The sequence below is a fragment of the Balaenoptera physalus genome (assembly GCF_965194825.1).
Source record: "Balaenoptera physalus genome assembly, chromosome: X".
Lineage (NCBI taxonomy): Eukaryota > Metazoa > Chordata > Mammalia > Artiodactyla > Balaenopteridae > Balaenoptera > Balaenoptera physalus.
This window is the reverse complement of record NC_138903.1, coordinates 28,416,544-28,439,090: the sequence shown is the minus strand read 5'-3', so window position 1 is coordinate 28,439,090 and position 22,547 is coordinate 28,416,544. Positions and strand designations below refer to the sequence as shown.

At 38.4% G+C, this 22,547-nt stretch overlaps 1 protein-coding gene across 5 annotated transcripts in view; it reads left to right on the top strand.

The window, feature by feature from the left end:
- The window catches only part of DMD (dystrophin), a 2,259,822-nt gene extending 2,241,426 nt beyond the window's left edge, over positions 1–18,396 (top strand). For all 5 annotated transcript variants that reach the window (XM_082446317.1, XM_082446321.1, XM_082446320.1 and 2 more), the window contains one exon: positions 13,338–18,396. In XM_082446317.1, coding sequence (XP_082302443.1) covers positions 13,338–13,402 — 65 coding nt within the window. In that variant the 3' untranslated portion in view covers positions 13,403–18,396. The remainder of the gene's footprint in view (positions 1–13,337) is intronic.
- The last annotated feature ends 4,151 nt before the right edge of the window (positions 18,397–22,547 follow it).

Sequence of the window (22,547 nt, the reverse complement as noted above, 5' to 3'; positions counted from 1 at the left end):
CCCATCTGTCTTGGCTGTTGAAATCTTTATGGAAAATCTGCCCATCTTTGAAAGTTTAGTAAGTGATCTTAAAGTTTTCATTGAATCTTTACTTTTGATATATGATATAGACATATAAAATACTATTCTTATTTTAATGTTTTGGAAAGTGTTAAATTTAACTTGGCCTTTCATTTAAATGACAGAATACTTACTCTTGCTACAGGAACTATATGGAGCACATCAAAAGAGAATAGAAATCATACAGAAAGCAAATGCAGTGGGGAAAAATGACATATATACATGTACATGTGGCATTGATAACTACATGAAAACTGAAACACTGTATTATAATCTTGATTATGACCTTAGGATATAAAAAAAGGTAGAAATAAGTTTCATGGAATTTATTATTATAAAGAAGACCCTAAACAAATTGCATAAAGAAACAAATCAAATGGGCTGGTTTACAGGACAGGAGAGAGGCATGACTAACCCTCAGATACTCCCCCTCTGCATTTACGTTACCCTCATTTCATACACAGCTTCTCAAATGCTTGGTTAGAACCTAATCCTGCTACTTCCCCTCTGTCTACCTGCTCCATCAGCTTGTATGATCTGGTTTGGCCTTCACCACTCTTTTTTATTTTTATTTTTTAAACATCTTTATTGAAGTATAATTGCTTTACAATGTTGTGTTAGTTGCTGCTGTATAACAAAGTGAATCAGCTATACATATACATATATCCCCATATCTCCTCCCTCTTGCGCCTCCCTCCCACCCTCCCTATCCCACCCCTCTAGGTGGACACAAAGCACCGAGCTGATCTCCCTGTGCTATGCGGCTGCTTCCCACTAGCTATCTATTTTACGTTTGGTAGTGTATATATGTCCATGCCACTCTCTCACTTCGTCCCAGCTTACCGTTCCCCCTCCCCATGTCCTCAAGTCCATTCTCTAGTAGGTCTGCGTCTTTATTCCTGTCTAGCCCCTAGGTTCGTCAGAACCTTTTTTTTTTTTTTACATCCCATATACATGTGTTAGCATACAGTATTTGTTTTTCTCTTTCTGACTTACTTCACTCTGTATGACAGGCTCTAGGTCCATCCACCTCACTACAAATAACTCAATTTCGTTTCTTTTTATGGCTGAGTAATATTCCATTGTATATATGTGCCACATCTTCTTTATCCATTCATCTGTCAATGGACACTTAGGTTGCTTCCATGTCCTGGCTATTGTAAATAGAGCTGCAGTGAACATTGTGGTACTGACTCTTTTTGAATTATGGTTTTCTCAGGGTATATGCCCAGTAGTGGGATTGCTGGGTCGTATGGTAGTTCTATTTTTAGTTTTTTAAGGAACCTCCATACTGTTCTCCATAGTGGCTGTATCAGTTTACATTCCCACCAACAGTTCTTTGCAGCTTTTCTATTGCCACCACCATTTTGGTGCATTCCCCAGGGTACAGTAGTCTTAACAGCCTTCTTTCCTTAAAGAGTCCAGCCATTTTTATAGCTTCAGCTACCATACTTACAGTACTTACAGTCTTGTTCTTTCACTGAGTTTCAGTGAAAAGACCCACCTTACAAATATTTTAACCTAAACACATAATTTATCTGAAATTCATCTCCCAGTTTATTTTTCCTGTCAGTGAAACTCCCAATTGCCTACTAAGTCTTAGAAGTATAGAGTCATCTATGATTTCTCAGTTTCACTGGGCACCAAATTCACTTCTGAACTACTTCTCGAACTCCACTCTCCTACCTCTAATCCACTGTATATAGCACCACAAGAACCATCTTCTTATCTTTTCATCATCAGAATGCTCTGATTATAAAATATTCTATGACCCTCTATTTCCCATTGTATCATATGTGAACTAATCTGTTCATCATTCACGCTGGTGAATAGTGGACAAGTGGTCTACCTAAGAATGAAGATTCTGTTGGGCAGATGGCATTGGTCTAAGCAGACAGAGATGAAGAAAGAAGTACCAGAAGCCTAGGCAGTTAGATAATGTTCAAAGGCATTTCTCTCTGCCACACTTTATACTGTATGAGGCACATTAATAGTAGTTAAGAGTGGATCCAAAGGTTAAAGACCAATGCTGCCCAGTTGAGGCAGAGAGATTGATTCCAGGATTACTGTCATTCAGACAACATCCCATAAGTATGTGATTACAAGCATGATTTGTATGGTAATTAACATTTTGCAAAGCAATTTTATATCCATTTTCTCATTTTATCCTGATAACATTTTGGTAAGGGAGATATCATTATTCCCATTTTGCATATAAGAAAAATAAGGCTCAGGGAGAAAACAAAACTTGCTTCAGATCGTGCAGTGACGGTGGAGTCAGGACTCAAGTACAGTCCTTCTGAATATGTGTTCTGGACACCCTTACTGATCCAGATACCCCTCAGGACTCTAGGTTGGGACTTGAGATAGAAAGCCACTGTGCTGAATGCCTTTCTGAGCTCAAAAAGTTTATAAGCTATCATGGAAAGAGGGGATGTGAAACGCATGTTCTCAAATAGTCCACTGTATCATGCAATATATCTAACGTGCCTTGAGACTTATACCAACTGAATGCCATTGACCTGTGGACTGTGGAGTTTTCTCTTTCCACCTTGATCAATAAAGAAAGAATCCTGTTGGCAAGAATGTCATTTGTATAAAATGGCTTTAAAATGTTCCTCTCCTTGAATCAAGTAAATATGCTTCTAGGAATTTTGCTTAAGAAAATTAACAAAAATGTGTGCAAAAGTTTCTCTACAAAGATGTTCATTGCAGCCTTACTCATACCAGTGAAAAACTGGAAACAACCTAAATATTCCCAAAGAGGGAACTTCTTCAATAAATCATGGTACTTCCATTAATGGAATACTATTCAGCCATTTAAAATGTAAGCCAGGAATGATGTGAGCAACCATAGATGGTTTGAGTGGGTGAGAGTGGTTCAGTTAGAAGCAGGTTTGCCTGAATGTAACAGAAAACTCAAATAACAACGGCTTACACAAAGTAGGGGTTTATAAGTTTCTCACATAGAAATCCAGAGAGAAAGCGGAATGATAACTGCATATTCGTCAGGAACGCAGATTTCTCATATCTTTTCCTCAGTCATTCTTAGTGCATAGCTCCTGTAGCATAAGTTGTCAGAGTCCTGCCCATATCCCCTCTTGCATTCACCATGCCCAGGCTCACCAAGCCTGGGCTTCCAGCTACACATACCTGTGACTCTGCCTTTAGGGCCTTCTTCTCTGGCCGTCAGAACCTGCTCATCAGCACGAGGGGCAGGCCAGAAGTGCCAGGGAGTTAAAGACTCCCCATACTCCAGGAATAGCCCTCAAGCAATAGTAGATAAGTTCCCCGTTCCCCTGGGGGGTACGAGGGATAACTCTTCAGTGTGTTCTACACTGAAGCCCCAGCTGCACTGGGCCCCAGGTGTCCGAAGCAGTAATGCAAACTTTATCAGCTTTCCTCCCTTCCCTGTCTCACTTACGGCTCTTCTACCAGTGCTTCCCTAAATCATGGCTCAAACTCATTGCACTCATATCCTTGTCTCTGTCTACTTCTGGGGAACTGCAACAAAGACGGCTTCTGTTCTCCTGGTTACTATAACTCTGGATATCATGACATCTAAGGCAGGAAGAAAGAGGATGGGAAAAGGGCAAAGCTGCCTTTCAATTTAGTCAGCCACCTTTAAAGAACTTTCCCGGAAGCCTCACCTGAATATCCTCAAGTGACATTCATAAGCCTTGGGAACATTGCTGTACCCAGCAGTTAGAAATTCTGTTACCAAGGAAGAGGAGACCTGGTGGCAATCCTAGATACACTCGTTATTAGCTGTGTGACCGTTTACTAGCTGGGTTAGTTTACTGACCATTTCTGAGCATCAGTTTCTTTATGTGCAACAATGGAATAGCGTGACCACGGAGGGTGTTTGGAAGGATTACATTAAGAAACATACAGTGCGTGGTACAGAGTAGACAGGCGACAGCTTTGTTTTCTCCATTTCCTGAATCATCTGACTTCAGTTCGAGTAATAAACCAAAATTAGGACATAATACTTACTGACTTCTGACCTTAGATGTGTCATTCCATGTGATCTTAACTATTTCATCATCTGCAAAATAAAAATAATAATAATACCCACATCACAGGTCACTCAGTATCAAATAAGCTAGTTGAGGTCATGTTTCAGGCACAGAAGGGGTTTTCCTTTCTCCCCTACCCCCTCCATCACTTCCTCTAGATCAAGAATTCTCAACGGGAGTGATATTGCCCCCAAGGGGTCAAAAATTGGTTTTAGGGGGATGTAAAAATCTTACTCTTTATATGTAGAGCACAGATACATACAATACAGAAACAGATGTCTATACAGTATATCTGTGGCATAGGGTGATCAGGAGCAAAAATGTCTAAAAAGATACCTGGAGTTGGGGGCACATAGTGGCAAAAGGTCGAGAAACGTTGCTCTAGAGTCAATCTTCATAGACTGTGTCCATAAAACCATTCCTGGAATTTGCGTACATCTGAGGAGCCAAGTGCCAGTGGCTAGTTGATCCTCCCTAGTGCCTTTTTCATAACCCCGTAGGTGAGGTTTCTCTGTTGTCCCCAGTGAATGCTGTATTTTATTTATTTTTATAAACTGCCCCCACTTTCTTTTGACCCAAGTATGTTATTAAACTACAAATCCACCAAATATAAAAGTAGACAGCAGAAGCAAGAAGAACTACAATCCTGCAGCCTGTGGAACAAAAACCTCATTCACAGAAACATAGACAAGATGAAAAGGCAGAGGGATGTGTACCAGATGAAGGAACAAGATAAAACCCCAGAAAAACAACTAAATGAAGTGGAGATAGGCAACCTTCCAGAAAAAGAATTCAGAATAATGATAGTGAAGACGATCCAGGACCTCGGAAAAAGAATGGAGGCAAAGATCGAGAAGATGCAAGAAATGTTTAACAAAGACCTAGAAGAATTAAAGAACAAACAAACAGAGATGAACAATACAATAACTGAAATGAAAACTACAGTAGAAGGAATCAGTAGCAGAACAACTGAGGCAGAAGAACGGATAAGTGACCTTGAAGACAGAATGGTGGAATTCACTGCTGCGGAACAGAATAAAGAAGAAAGAATGAAAAGAAATGAAGACAGCCTAAGAGACCTCTGGGACAACATTAAACACAACAACATTCGCATTATAGGAGTCCCAGAAGGAGAAGAGAGAGAGAAAGGACCCGAGAAAATACTTGAAGAGATTATAGTCGAAAACTTCCCTAACATGAGAAAGGAAATAGCCACCCAAGTCCAGGAAGCACAGCGAGTCCCATACAGGATAAACACAAGGAGAAACACGCCAAGACACATAGTAATCAAATTGGCAAAAATTAAAGACAAAAATTATTGAAAGCAGCAAGGGAAAAACGACAAATAACATACAAGGGAACTCCCATAAGGTTAACAGCTGATTTCTCAGCAGAAACTCTGCAAGCCAGAAGGGAGTGGCATGATATACTTAAAGTGATGAAAGGGAAGAACCTACAACCAAGATGACTCTACCTGGCAAGGATCTCATTCAGATTTGATGGAGAAATCAAAGGCTTTACAGACAAGCAAAAGCTAAGAGAATTCAGCACCACCAAACCAGCTCTACAACAAATGCTAAAGGAACTTCTCTAAGTCGGAAACACAAGAGAAGAAAAGGACCTACAAAAACAAACCCAAAACAATTAAGAAAATGGTCATAGGAACATACATATCGATAATTACCTTAAATGTGAATGGATTAAATGCTCCAACCAAAAGACACAGGCTTGCTGAATGGCTACAAAAACAAGACCCATATATATGCTGTCTACAAGAGACCCACTTCAGACCTAGGGACACATACAGACTGAAAGTGAGGAGATGGAAAAAGATATTCCATGCAAATGGAAATCAAAAGAAAGCTGGAGTAGCTATACTCATATCAGATAAAATAGACTTTAAAATAAAGAATGTTACAAGAGACAAGGAAGGACAGTACATAATGATCAAGGGATCAATCCAAGAAGAAGATATAACAATTATAAATAGATACGCACCCAACATAGGAGCACCTCAATACATAAGGCAACTGCTAACAGCTACAAAAGAGGAAATCAACACTAACACAGTAATAGTGGGGGACTTTAACACCTCATTTACACCAATGGACAGATCATCCAAAATGAACATAAATAAGGAAACAGAAGCTTTAAATGACACAATAGACCAGATAGATTTAATTGATATTTATAGGACATTCCATCCAAAAACAGCAGATTACACTTTCTTCTCAAGTGTGCACGGAACATTCTCCAGGATAGATCACATCTTGGGTCACAAATCAAGCCTCAGTAAATTTAAGAAAATTGAAATCATATCAAGCATCTTTTCTGACCACAATGCTATGAGATTACAAATGAATTACAGGGGAAAAAACATGAAAAACACAAACACATGGAGGCTTAACAGTACGTTACTAAGTAACCAAGAGATCACTGAAGAAATCAAAGAGGAAATCAAAAAATACCTACAGACAAATGACAATGAATACACGATGATCCAAAGCCTATGGGATGCAGCAAAAGCAGTTCTAAGAGGGAAGTTTATAGCTATACAAGCCTACCTCAAGGAACAAGAAAAATCTCAAATAAACAATCTAACCTTACACCTAAAGGAACTAGAGAAAGAAGAACAAACAAAACCCAAAGTTTGCAGAAGGAAAGAAATCATAAAGATCAGAGCAGAAATAAATGAAATAGAAACAAAGAAGACAGTAGCAAAGATCAATAAAACTAAAAGCTGGTTCTTTGAGACGATAAACAAAATTGATAAACCATTAGCCAGACTCATCATGAAAAAGAGGGAGACGACTCAAATCAATAAAATTAGAATTGAAAAAGGATAAGTTACAACAGACACCAGAGAAATACAAAGCATCCTAAGAGACTACTACAAGCAACTCTATGCCAATAAAACGGACAACCTGGAAGAAATGGACAAATTCTTTGAAAGGTATAACCTTCCAAGACTGAACCAGGAAGAAATAGAAAATATGAACAGACCAATCACAAGTAATGAAATTGAAACTGTGATTAAAAATCTTCCAACAAACAAAAGTCCAGGACCAGATGGCTTCACAGGTGAATTCTATCAAACATTTAGAGAAGAGCTAACACCCATCCTTCTCAAACTCTTCCAAAATATTGTGGAGGAAGGAACACTCCCAAACTCATTCTATGAGGCCACCATCACCCTGATACCAAAACCAGACAAAGATACTACAAAAAAGAAAATTACAGACCAATATCACTGATGAATATAGATGCAAAAATCCTCAACAAAATACTAGCAAACAGAATCCACCAACACATTAAAAGGATCATACACCATGATCAAGTGGGATTTATCCCAGGGATGCAAGGATTCTTCAATATACGTAAATCAATCAATGTGATACACCATATTAACAAATTGAAGAAGAAAAACCATATGATCATCTCAATAGATGCAGAAAAAGCTTTTGACAAAGTTCAACACCCATTTATGATAAAAACTCTCCAGAAAGTGGGCATAGAGGGAACCTACCTCAACATAATAAAGGCCATATACGACAAACCCACAGCAAACATCATTCTCAATGGTGAAAAACTGAAAGCATTTCCTCTAAGATCAGGAATGAGACAAGGATGTCCACTCTCACCACTGTTATTCAACATAGTTTTGGAAGTCCTAGCCACAGCAATCAGAGAAGAAAAAGAAATAAAAGGAATACACATTGGAAAAGAAGAAGTAAAGCTGTCACTGTTTGCAGATGACATGATACTATACATAGAGAATCCTAAAGATGCCACCAGAAAACTACTAGAGCTAATCAATGAATTTGGTAAAGTTGCAGGATACAAAATTAATGCACAGAAATCTCCTGCATTCCTATACACTAATGATGCAAAATCTGAAAGGGAAATTAAGGAAACACTCCCATTTACCATTGCAACAAAAAGAATAAAATACCTAGGAATAAACCTACCTAGGGAGACAAAAGACCTGTATGCAGAAAACTATAAGACACTGATGAAAGAAATTAAAGATGAGACCAACAGATGGAGAGATATATCATGTTCTTGGATTGGAAGAATCAATATTGTGAAAATGACTATACTACCCAAAGCAATCTACAGATTCAGTGCAATCCCTATCAAATTACCAATGCCATTTTTTACGGAACTAGAACAAAAAATCTTAAAATTTGTATGGAGACACAAAAGACCCCGAATAGCCAAAGCAGTTTTGAGGGAAAAAAAATGGAGCTGGAGGAATCAGACTCCCTGACTTCAGACTATACTACAAAGCTACAGTAATCAAGACAATATGGTACTGGCACAAAAACAGAAACATAGATCAATGGAACAAGATAGAAAGCCCAGAGATAAACCCATGCACCTATGGTCAACTAATCTATGACAAAGGAGGCAAGGATATACAGTGGAGAAAAGACAGTCTGTTCAACAAGTGGTGCTGGGAAAACTGGACAGCTACATGTCAAAGAATGAAATTAGAACACTCCCTAACACCATACACAAAAATAAACTCAAAAGGGATTAGAGACCTAAATGTAAGACCAGACACTATAAAACTCTTAGAGGAAAACATAGGAAGAACACTCTGTGACATAAATCACAGCAAGATCTGTTTTGATCCACCTCCTAGAGTAGTGGAAATAAAAACAAAAATAAACAAATGGGACCTAATGAAACTTAAAAGCTTTTGCACAGTAAAGGAAACCATAAACAAGACGAAAAGACAACCCTCAGAATGGGCGAAAATATTTGCAAACGAATCAATGGACAGTGGATTAATCTCCAAAATATATAAACAGCTCATGCAGCTCAATATTAAAAAAACAAACAACCCAATCCAAAAATGGGCAGAAGACATAAATAGACATTTCTCTAAAGAAGATATACATATGTCCAAGAAGCACATGAAAAGCTGCTCAACATCACTAATTATTAGAGAAATGCAAATCAAAACTACAGTGAGGTATCACCTCACACTAGTTAGAATGGGCATCATCAGAAAATCTACAAACAACAAATGCTGGAGAGGGTGTGGAGAAAAGGGAACCGTCTTGCACTGTTGGTGGGAATGTAAATTGATACAGCCACTATGGAGAACAGTATGGAGGTTCCTTAAAAAACTAAAAATAGAATTACCATAAGATCCAGCAATCCCACTCCTGGGCATATACCCAGAGAAAACCATAATTCAAAAAGACACATGCACCCCAATGTTCATTGCAGCACTATTTACAATAGCCAGGACATGGAAACAACCTAAATACCCATCGACAGACGAATGGATAAAGAAGATGTGGTACATATATACAATGGAATATTACTCAGCCATAAAAAGGAACGAAATTGAGTTATTTGTAGTGAGGTGGATGGACCTAGAGCCTGTCATACAGAGTGAAGTAAGTCAGAAAGAGAAAAACAAATATCGTATATTAACACATATATGTGGAACCTAGAAAAATGGTACAGATGAACCGGTTTGTAGGGCAGATATTGAGACACAGATGTAGAGAACAGATGTATGGACACCAAGGGGGGAAAGCGGCAGGGTGGTGGGGGTGGTGGTGGGATGAATTGGGCGATTGGGATTGACATATATACACTGATGTGTATAAAACTCGTGACTAATAAGGACCTGCTGTATAAAAAAATAAATAAAATTAAATTACAAAATTTAAAAAAAAAGAAAAGTAGAAAGATTAATGAATGTATGAGGGTCTGAATTCCAGAGAGTGCTCTTTTGACACAGTTTAAATGATATTAGCATTCTTCTTCATTTTCTGGTTAGGCCCGTGTGTCGATTAAAACATGGCTTAACACCGGGGTGCGTCACTTGGCCCATTCTGTTCATCATGCATTAGAATGTGGTTGAAATAAGAACTTCCCTTAAACACTGGAGCCTGTGTTTGAGATTTTCAAAAATACTTTGGGCACAATATTGAATCCTGTCACCTCGAGGGAGGAAAAGCATTTGAAGGGAGAACTGCTACCCTTTCTTGCTCTTAATAACATACTGCATCTGTAACGCAAGGGGAAATTCAGAGGTTGGTTTTGGAATAAATAAACTCGTACGTAGTTTGCTATTTAAATTCAGTAGAGAATACCCCACGGTGCTGTTGCCATATGATAGTGGATGATTTTTACACTCGAGAATCTGAATCACAAAGCTGCATTGGAATTACATATAGCGGTTACAGAAACATCTGTGTAAGAAAATACCAAAGGACAGCATAGTGTCATAAAAACTATTTGCCAATAAATCTGTTTTTGATGGGCTACTAAAAATGGCCACATCAGGCATAAGAGACGTGTGCGTGTCTATCGCGTAGGCTAGCTTTGTGAAGGATGACAAGCTTCCACTGGTACACTGAGATAAGAAACAGCTGTTGTTGGCATTGGCATTTCTGCAAGAAATGAAATGATAATTCTGGGACACACTTATGAGAGTTACCATATATTGGATCAACTTTTGAATATATGCAAGACCAGAATCATCTGGCAGCCCCAAGCGAAATTGCCCAACAACCGTTTAACAATCTCCTGAGAAGGGGCACTGATTCCAATCGCATAGAACCATCGTCCGATTGTGTGTCGTTTCTAAAGCAAGTAGCTCCAGTGTGTGTCTGTGGTAGTGATGGAGCAGGGGAGGATTGGGGGAAGGCTGTGGTTATTTTTCTTTTTTTATTGCTTCAAGGACATTTTTTAGTGTAAAATTTCAGACCTTCAAATGATGACTGCAAAGCAGTTGCTTAGGTGCATTTATAAACTGTGAATCAAAGGGGGAAAAACATCTTTCAGCACAAAAATTTCACTGAATCTCACCATCGGATCTGTTTAATAGCTACACATAAAGGCAGAAGGCTTTTATTTTAGAAAGTAAAAAATTAACAATTTTCATATACAATTTATATACTCTATAAAAATTAACAAGAACTCCAGTTACAAAAGCTTAAAATTTCATATGGATCTGGAACTTATTTTTTGGAATTTTTAAAATTAAATCCATTCAGCTCTTTAGTTCAAGCATATTCTGACTACTTCTCTGGCATTTTGGGGGGAATTTTTTTTTCCTTTTAATGTTTAGCAATGCAAAGTCAACTATAGATACCTACAGGTCTGGCCATGAGCTCAGCGTGGCATCGTCACTTTTCTTCTATTCCTTGCTAGATTTTCTGCTTGAAGGTTGTTTCGCTCAGCCGGAGCCCCCACCCCCCACCCCCTCGGGCCAACCCGGCAGCCAGTAGACCAGTTCTCTCTGAGAGACGCCTAGGAGTAATATAGGAAATGCAAACAGACTCTTCTGCTACCAGAGGACATACTCAGCATCCTCCAAATCAGAAAGGCTTTCTGGACCATTAGAATGATAAAGAACTGGAGAAGGATAATGAGAGAAATGGTGGGGCTCAGCCCATAGTGACCTTTAAGAAAAGGATAAGCATTCTTTCTCAGTTTAGACATTCATAGACTTGGCAATACAGCCAATGAGAGCTGGACCAAGTGCTCTCTGGAGTTCTCTTCTTCCTTCTGTGATGCCATGATTTTAGGAAGAGGGCACGCTGAGCAACCAGGAGCTATGATTTCTGGCTCTCCACCATGTTTCATGCTACAGAGGGCTTGGGTTTTTAGGTTTCCATAACATCAGACTCTGCCAGGCAGTTCAGAGAGTTCAGCCTAAGTCCCCAAATCAGCTCTTATTACTCTGTGAACTAATCTGGTCTAGAGAGCTGTGTCCTAGAGAAGAAAAACAGACAAGAGGAGAGTTGGGCAGAGAATGACAAAGGCAAAGGAGACAGAATAGAAAAAGAAGGACAGAGAGAGTTTGAAGGCAAGGGACTACTTCGAAACAGCAGATAAATGTCTTTTTTCTCCATATTAAAAATCCATCTGCCAAAATGAAAAGGTGCAATTAGGTAGCTGAATACAAATTCATGTCCTATATCTTTTAAATGACATATCGCCAAGGTACAAAGCAGCATGTCTGGTTGAAGGTTGGGTGATTCGATCCCTCTATTACTCTATATAAAACAAAGAATCTCTAGTTTCATTACCCTTAAATTGTCTGGCAGTGGGCAGAGTTTTATTAGAAGCTTTTCTTTCATATTATGCAGTGTAGTCAAGGATATATTAGCTTTGATGTTTTCTTACATCTCAATACACTGTGGAGTGAATTTACTGTGAAACTAATTTAGAAGGGAGCTTTTCATAGGAGGAAACAATGGTCAACATCAGCTGTCTTTCAAATTATAAGCAGGATGAAAATTCAGGAAAGAAGGGACATACACATAAAATTGCTAGCTGTTAATAAGAATGCTTCTTATATTTATATTCTTGATGCTATTCTATGTCTCAAAAACTCCAGTTTCTTAAAACTCTGTTCAGGGGGAAGATTTTATTGTTAAGGAAATGGTATAGTGTCCACTAACATGATTATTTTGTCTTAAAGAAACAAAAAATGCCATCGTATTAAACCGTATATAAAAAGTATTTCAACTCTGGGAAAGGAAAAAACCCCTACAGCTTAAGCGTTTAAAACACAGTTTAAAGATGACTGATTTGACTGATACACAATAAAGTCGTTATAAAACAAATTCCCAGTATGGGAAATTTAATTTCACCTATAGGATTCATCACTCATCACCAAAGTTTTATTACACTCTGGTATCGGGTGCCATTCTCTCACTTTTGGTTATCTTTTCTAATAAGATCATGCTGGTCAGCTGACATTTTTGAGGCACCAATTAAACATGTAATCAGTAAATGAAATTGGATTCTGTTTAAACCAAATAAAGAGAAAAACAAGCATACCAGAGTGATAAGTGGAGTACTTTAGCTTCAATAACTTAGAATGTAAATATATCACAGAGGGATGTTTCAGCTGCTAAACTAATAAAACCCAGTCAATCAAATAGTAAAAGATATTGAGAAACACCAACAGGAAGTATTATAAGAAAAGCACCCAATGGAGACACATAAGAGAAAACCCGTCAGTTTACTCTTTCAGTTTCTTACCTGCTCTATAGGTTTAGCAGTGGAATTTTTTTTTCTTTGCATTTATCTTTGTGCCTGAATGAGTTCAGTTTTACTTAGATTAGGATTAGAACAGCAGGTTAATCCGTCCTGTCTTCATGGGCAACTGAACAAACAGACCAATATCAGTGTAAAATTGTAATTCTGGAGATTAATGTTGTCTTTCTTGTTTGCGTGAACTTGACCTCTTGCCTTTTTTCCCCCCCCCCTTTTCAGCTTCTGTCCAGGGTCCCTGGGAGAGAGCCATCTCACCAAACAAAGTGCCCTACTATATCAAGTAAGTTGAAAGCATCATGTTCTTAAAAAAGCATTTATTGTGGCTAATATGTATATTCACAGATGAATTTATTTTTAAAACTCGACGTTAGCCTGGCCTGCAATACCTAGTTCTTTCTTCCCCGAGGAAGCTGGGATAGGTAACTCATGCTAAGATTACCACTGAAAACCTGCTGATGCTACAGGGAGTTGCCTTTAGGAAAAATCCATTCAAGGCAGCATATACGCTGTGTTTTGTGATTGGAGGTGGTGTGGATTTTTCATAATAGAACGAAAAGCTGCTGATAATATTATGGATAGTGGCAATGACTATTTACAAGAACAATTTTATTTATTTAGGAGTTTTCCCACACTTCTTCTTTAGACAAAGATGGAAGATGTCTGCAGCTATCTGTACCCAAACTGTTTTAGGTGAATAAATACTTGATGTACCCAAAAGGCAGTCAGTAGCAGTTCTGGATTTGTGGAGCTGACGTGTTCATTCTTGATACGTAGCACTCAGCATTTTTCACATAGCAACAACAGAAATGATACTGTTTCCAGGGGTCATTTGTGTCAGTCAAAGGAATATAGTTCTTAGAAGCACCTTCTGCAAGATGCTGCATGAAATACAAATTATGATACATTGGGTCGCCATGGAAGAAAGAGGAGAGAGGATGTTGAGTTACTATGATACCTTAACAGTTTCTCATCAGTTGTATAATTGAGTCCAGCTTAATTTTAAGTTTCTATCGTCCACCTCAACAACAATTGAAATTAATTGGATTCATGAAATAGTCTTCAGTACCAGCTTAAGTCTTTGAACTTGCTTCTGCCATAGTCTGACTAAAAATGTTAAATGTTTTTCCATTTATCAAGTCTGTTTTTATTCTTCCACTGCCCATCAATTCTTCGTAATTCAGTTCTAAAGCAATAACAGCATTCCTAGATCTTCATTACTACAGTTCTCAAGAAATTTGATTTTATGCCTCAGTTTTGTTAACTCAGAAGAATGGGGGTGAGGGAACTTTTTTGGCTCTTCAAGGAGAGATACATCCTTTAGGAAAATGTGTCTTATTAAATTATACAGACAAGGTATCTCTTAACTTTAAAAATTCTCCTTCAATGTTTTGATCCTGCTTTTTAGTTTTCTTATTTTTAATTTTATCTTATTATTTTTGTTGTATATAGTTATTTAGTCACTCTAAAGTACGTGTTTTAATACCTATTTAAAATCACCCATTTTCTTAAATAATATATTGATTTGGACATGCACTATATTGCTTTACATCCACTATATATTTCGTGGAACCATTTTGTTCAAATTCTTCCCAGTCATCTTCTATATCAGTGTCTTCGTCATTACAAATTTCCATTTCTGACTAAGATGTTTGAGACCTGCTACTTTTTCAACCCATTTATAAAACTCTCACTTTATCCAATTCCTTTATGAGCTAAAAGAATGACTCCTTTTGTAGCCAAGATTTTAGGATCACCTGAGAATCCAAGACATCTTTAAGCCATCATTCTCCAAATTATTACCTGTTTAGGGCTCATTAAGTGTCTCACACGGGATTCCTAGCGTGCCCCCCTAGTCCCACTGTCCTCTCCCTAAATATGTACCTTCTCCCTGATGTTACACCTACTACAAAAGATCCCAGTACAGTTCTGTGAAGCAGTGAAAATGAATTCGGTCCAAAAAATAAAAGGAAGACAAATTCCAGAGAAGCTGTAATTCCTCCCTGTATACTAGTTTCTTACTGCTCCTTGATGGGATCAGAGAACAGATACTCTCTGTTTGTCCTCCTATTTGTCCAGTGCTCTTTCACCAACTTGAAGATCATGGTGGCAGTTTTGGTAGGGGCACAGATCTGGGAATAAGAAACCTTGACTTCGGGGGCTCTGTGATTAGTTGATTGTATGGCCTTGGGCAAGTCACTTAAGCTGTACAAACCTTGGTTTCTTATTTATAAAATAAGGAGTTGGACTAGATGATATCTAAGTTCCTTTGTAGCTGTAGGAATCAATGAGTGTGGCTCATTCCATGGTCTTGTCCAAATTCAAAAACTTTAAGACCTCAGCTTTCTTTTTCAAGAAGTTTATCTTTATTTTAAAAATTCTTTATTTTCATTATTAACACAATATAAATTCTCAGTTTAAAAAAAAACATAGGAATTCTATTTTTCCACTGTGAATTAGCTTCAGATATGCCCTCTCAACCCACTCCAGTTTCTCCAGATACCTGTTTAAAGAGCTTAAATCTTGGTGTTTAATTTAGGACTATTATTCTTCCTAGTTTAATGGTAAGAAACAGAGAACAGTAGACAGGAAAATTAGTAGAAAGGTGAGTATGGAGACCTTAAAAGCCTCTGAAGTGATCAGTTCCTTGGAATGAGGGATTACCTAATTTCTCAAAGATGTCCCTGAAACTTTACGGAGATCAATTCTCTGTACGATTATAATCTACTTGAAATTAGAGATTGTACAGTTTCTCAAATATACCCCTAAAATGTTAAGCCATAATATAGGGAGAACGCATGTTCAAGAAATTTACATTTTCAGTAAACAGATTATTAATGTCCTTTGTGATTTATTATTACACATTACTGTTGTCTAAAATACTCTGTTTACACTAAATGACTTTGATGTACAAGGTCCAGTGGACTTCATGCACTTGCAGATGCCATTCGTAATTTGAGATGCCTTATTGGTCCACAAATAACAATAATAGTAAGTTGATAATGACGTTATTTCAACCAGTCCCCATTCGTCCTCTTTCTTATTTGTCCTGACTTCCATTCAAGAGTTTTTAACCACACATTTCCAGCTGCAAAGGCAAGTGTTTTCTCTGGATATTTTTTAATGCTTTATAATGTTTCCTTTTTAATGCTGAGATAAACTGATCATCTAAATAACAAGAGGTTTCTACACTAATAGCACAGTTCCAGTTAGTTGTTGAGTCGTGCATTCATCCTTGAGGTTTTAAGTCATTAACAACGTCTTCTGCTCTAGATTGCAAATTGGATAGTGTTTATGCCTGCATCGTGACACCAGCTTTTCGTATGATGCTAAGAAACTTCAAACTACATGTTTGTCTAGTTTATTAGTCCATAGCATACATCATTGTTACAGTCTTCATGTTCCCTCTCTCTTGGGGCTTTCCTACCACTGCCAGCATCTCTTTCAGGTTATTTGATTACAGCTTTCATTGCCACTGAAAAAATAATCACCAACAATGTTCAACCTGTTACAACTGCCTTTTCCATTCTCTGCCATTTTGTAGTCTTTTGGCCTACTGTCAAACTCATGAAATTTTCAGTATTATAGCCTTTAACCAGCTGCTGCATTCTGTTAGAATTTCTTTCACCTTTTTATGTTGCATACTCCCATATGGGTAAACCAAGCGGAGCCAAGAGCTGGGATTCTCTTGCTTTCTTAATGAGTTAGAAAATTATTCTTCTGTGTTCTGGACTGTCAAAAGAATTTAGGAATCCCAAACTTGCATGCAGTATGGTTTTTGCGTAGATGACATAATAAGAGCATAAGAAATAGCACCCTGGGTCAGACCAACAGGGCAGCTAGCCCAGAACTCTGTCCCAGATGTAGACACCAATGGCTGTGTTGTCAGTCAACCTAGTAATTTTCATTTCAAAAAAATTAGGATGCATCATGACCATTTCTTAGTAATGCACTGTTAAATCAATTGGCATTGAGTATATCCAATGGTTTCTTAAACTTTCCCCATTCTCCACTTCAGTCTTGTTTTAGCAATAATAAGTTCTATAAACTTACTGATTTCTCTATAAACAAAGATATATTTCAGTTTCTCTTTAATCTACATCCTTTAACCTCAAGGGACAGCCCCAGTTAAGTGCTATGAAATTCACTGAATACAATTATATTTACCCAGAGTCGACTTTAATCTCACATCCCCTCACTAACTCCTTTTCATTTTCATCTTCCCAGTCTGAGAAATTCTAATCCGTTTTAGGTTTTTAGTCTGTCCTTGAATGAAAGGTAAGCATTCCCCTTGATCATCTTAGTTGTTTTTCCCTGGATCTTTTCCAGCTCTGTTGTATCTTCCTTGGGATGTCGTGACTGGAATGGCCCAAATATTGGTTATTAAATTTGTTAGCATCGTCTCTAGTCTCCACTCAGTCATGAAGAAAGTAAATGCTCTTCACTGTCTCCCATTGGTGCAGAAATGGAGAAACTAATTGAGGTCATAACCTGTTCTACATATATTAGTTCTAGCTGAAGGTTGGTTTGTGGCTACTTGTCTGTAATACCAGATCAAGTGTTTGACCTTATATTTCTGCCAGCTGACTCTTAGGAAGGATTTGATTTTCAGGCAAGCTGGTCCTTTCCTCCTTCAAAGACGCTGCAGTTGCTAAATATTGGGAGGCATTCACTAATGAAACTTGGGAGTAAACCTGCTGACTCAATCACCAGCAGTGCATTTCTTCAGGTTGCCTTTCTAAATATTTCTGAAGTACTTCACAAAAGAGTGAAAAATGGGGTTCTGGGGAACATGCTAACTCTTCAGCTCTTTTTTACATGCAATGCTCAAGAAACAACTCATGTCTAAAGAAGTGTCTGTCTTTTCCTGCTGGTTATTTTGATTGTTGTACACATTGCTGTAGCTGTCTAGTGACCTTGACCTACCCTTCTCTCCATTCTCAATCCCAGGCATGTTTCTACAGCCACCTGTTATATCTGATTTGCTCGCAACTTTCTGGTAGTTTCTGCTTAGCAAAATGAGGTATATAATAAAACCTCCCTGGCTGAAGCTGACTGTCGCTTCAGTCGACATTTCTTATTACTATTTCTGTGTCTGCTGCCAAATTTGCTGGTTGGAATTCTGACTCTCCCATATTCTTATGACTACCATCCCTCTGGCTCTACTGGTACAAGTATTTGACTCTCTGCATGAAATTATGGCTATCCACCTACACTTACCTTTTGGTGTTTGTGTCTTCTTGTATCCTGTTGGTCTATTCACGGTTAAAGTGATGAATCTTGCTCTGAGTTTGAGTACCCTTGCTCTCTAGCTCCAGTAGCAGCTGAGTTTTTTGTTTCTTTGTTTGCTTTTGGCTGCATTGGGTCTTTGTTGCTGTGTGTGGGCTTTCTCTAGTTGGGGTGAACGGGGGCTTCTCATTGCGGTGGCTTCTCTTGTTGCGGAGCATGGGCTCTAGGTGCTCGGGCTTCAGTAGTTCTGGCACGTGGGCTCAGTAGTTGTGGCGCACGGGCTTAGTTGCTCCGTGGCATATGGGGTCTTCCTGGACCAGGGCTCGAACCCGTGTCCCCTGCCTTGGCAGGCAGATGCGCCACCAGGGAAGTCCCAGCATCTGAGTTTTGACACCACCTCCTTCCATACCATATTGCCTCTATTTCTATTTTCTGGACAGTTCTTCAGATTCCAAATCCCTCCCATATTTAAAGCATATCTTGCCCTCATTCTTGCTCCAGCTCCCTGTTATTTGTGCCAGAAGTTGTTCTGATTCAAGTTTTAGATTAGTTTATTTGTTCCTCTGAATTATTGACTGCTGTTTCTGTACCTATATTTATATAGAGAGGAAGCAGTAGTTAGCTATGTCTCAGCTTTAACGGCAAATCAATGTGCTAAATATCTGTGTTGGCTAGTTTGCAGTGGAAACATCTTCTGAGAATGAGGTGGGCTCTTATTATAAAGAACACCGGATTATGATATCCAGCTCAGAAAACACTCCCCCATGTCTCATTCCTGATACCTCACTGTTCTAGGAATGATTCTAGTCTTCTGACATTCAGTTGAACATTGGTTGAGATTGGCAGAGGTTTTCTTAGTTTTTCTCAGAATATAATTTTGTGCTGTTTCTGGTAAGATCCTTCACATGTATATTTTCCTTAAAAATATACCTTTTAAATGGACTTAAGGACACGGGGAGGGGGAAGGGTAGGCTGGGACGAAGTGAGAGAGTGACATGGACATATATACACTACCAAATGTAAAATAGATAGCTAGTGGGAAGCAGCCGCATAGCACAGGGAGATCAGCTGGTGCTTTGTGACCACCTAGAGGGTTGGGATAGGGAGGGTGGGAGGGAGGCCCAAAAGGGAGGGGATATGGGGATATATGTATATATATAGCTGATTCACTTTGTTATAAAGCAGAAACTAACACACCATTGTAAAGCAATTATACTCCAATAAAGATGTTAAAAAAAAATTAGCGTTCACTAGGGGAGCCTGGACTGTGGGTTTTACGTTATCATTTCACATCCATAATCCCAGATGCTTCCATAAAAAAATAAAAATAAAAATAAAAATATACCTTTTAGCAGCTGATAAGACCACATGAAATAGCAGAAGTAGTAAATTGACCAAGCAACAGAAGACTTGAAGTCTGGTTCCAACTTTGCTGTTAACTAGCTATTTGACCAAAGATGAATCACTTATATTCTCTGAGCCTCAGTTTCTCCATCTGTCATCCAAGGGGGCTGAATCACATGAGATCACAGGTTATTTCCAGTCCCGACATTCCCTGATTTTATGAATGTTGACTTTGAAACAGAAATTATTCATAACAGTTTTCCAGAGGAATGAAAACGAATCTTCATATCGCCCTTGAGGATTCTTATTGCATCATCAATCTTATCAAGATGGGAAGGACAAATAATATTAAACTTTTTGCTTAACTGTTTAGCACCGTTGATAATAGGAAGCGGATGTAATAGAGAATCAGCTGTCTAATTTCAGCTGTCAGTCTTTGAGGATACTGGTGAGTATCTCTGGGTAATTAAATTTGTGAAATCGCTGCCAGAAGCCTGGTGCTCTGACTTTTCAAAAGGCTTTGTACACAAAGATAACCCAGAGGTCAGTCTTCTCTGCTGTGCTTTCTCTTCCACAGTTTGATGGTTCCAAAGGTCACATTAGCTGAGTCTCATTAAGCTCTGGAACCACAATGAAGGAACGGTCAGTGACGCATAATTGATGATATAATCATGAAAACAACTCAGTTTAAGATATTAACTGAAAGAGAGTGAAGGAGAGGCCATAGTGTTATACGGGGTGCTGATTCTGGCCTTCGGTTTTGTAGACCTTGTTGGTAGACATGGATGTTGGTATCTTCTGTGTCTCATAAAGTTCACAAAAAAATCTCACAGCCTTCTTTGTAGTTTCATAAGCTGGTGCATATAACCTTGACTGAAATAATGGACTTCATGAGGATAGCTGCTGTATCTCTTTTTCTAGCATAGTACTTCACAGATAGCATGTGCTCAGTAGATATTTGAATGAATGAATGAACACCTACTAGCAATTCCACATGCTTTACAGTTTCCTGACTCCTTTTACTTTCAAAAAATCTTCAGGTGTTTGTGTGTCCATTTAGATCTACCACCCAAGTGTGTCTCTTATATCCTGTAGATATCAACTTTAATATTAGAAAGTATGCTTAGTCTTTTACAGAGTTTCTCATGTCTCCTATACTTGGTGCCTAGGAGACCATCCTTAGCCTGAGTGTCTGACTGTTACATACCACATCCTGAGGTCTAGATTCTGTTCTGTCTTTATCTAACAGTATGATTTGGAGTATAACTCAGCCCACCTGGGACTGAGTTTTCCCACCAACAGTAAGGAAGTAGAACTAGATAATGCCTGAGATCATTCTGAGCTCTGGCTTTCTTTGTTTCAGTAGAACTGGGGTCTTTTTGTTTTTCCTAAATGCCACTCATGATACTTCTTCTGACTTTGCAGTGGTCAGTAGAGCTTTAAATTGATCAACCACTGTGTTTCACTAAGCATTTGTATACAGGATTTACTTTTGGGGCTGGGACATGGTAGCCACTGAGTCTTAAGAGAATGATATTGATAAGTTTTTATTTTACAGAAAAATTGTTATAACATTCTCTGTTATATGTAATGCTTAAAGGTGGCAGCATATGTACATATACACATATATGCTGCAGCTAAACTATAATGTTGTGTACATGCCAAAAATTCCGATATATTATGCATGCATAGTATTCCCTCTGCCTCATTCGTGGCACTTTTTGGAATGTGATAGTGTTCATAAAATATATTGAGGTCTGCTTCCCCAAAAAAGAGGAGTAAGTTATTTCAGCTATTGCTTCATTTTCTTTTTCTAACTTTGTTAAGCATTGTACATTCTTCCATAGTCATGTGGTAGAAAAGAACATGGGCTCTGGCCTCAGATAAACCTTCATTTGAAACCCAGCTTTATCATATTGTGACTCTGTGAATACTTAACGTCACACCCATTCTACTTTCTGGCATACAGGGAATATGAATTAACTTTACTTCTCTTCTCTGAAATTGAACTGAAGCCTAATTGACGTCTAATAAATACCGAGTGTTGGGTCTTTAAGAAAACACTCTTACAGATATATCCAGTATTAGCTACATGTTTAGAATATTTTCTAGAACACAAATATGTCCTTGATCAAATTAGTTTATTTTCATTCTAGGAGTTCCCATATAATTTGGGGTATCTGTAAATTCCCAAACATTCCTGAGCCTCTCCTAGGCTCCTCTAATTGCTTCTTATCCTGCCCCCCTGGGAAGCAGCATCCTGTTGCCTTCACAAAGGTCAGCAGCAACCCAGACAGCATTTGAAAATAACTTAATAACCCTGAACTGCCTCACCCCTTTGGATAATTTCCGTAGAGCATTAGTCCTTTGAACATTGACCTGGTTGCAGAAAATGTCCCTTTCTCAGCGGGAAAACTCCAAATCCCGTTCAGTCTCCCCCCCCCCCCTCATTTCAGAGGATAGGGTGGGGGAGGGTAGAGGGTAGGGAGAAGGAATTAGATGCTTCTTTCTGGAAGATTGTTAGCGCGCACACACACATATAATTTCTTTTAAACAATAAACTGAGTGCGTTGTATAAATCAGTGCCGTCACATTGCAAAATTTTTAAATCCTTGCACAAGATAGAAAAAGAAAAACAAACCCATCTCTGCTTTCAGCAGTCTGTAAAGCTCCTAAGAACAGGTCCTATATGAGGCTTAGCCCACTGTCAACATTCAGCAAATGATCACGTCTTCTTGGATATCATTAACTCCCAGGTGGATGAAACAGAGAAGCTTCCCTGCTCCCCCTGAAACTTTCAGTTGCTTTTTCTGTTTTCCTTTCTCAGCTTATCCACATCCATCTTGGTCCCCAAAGCTA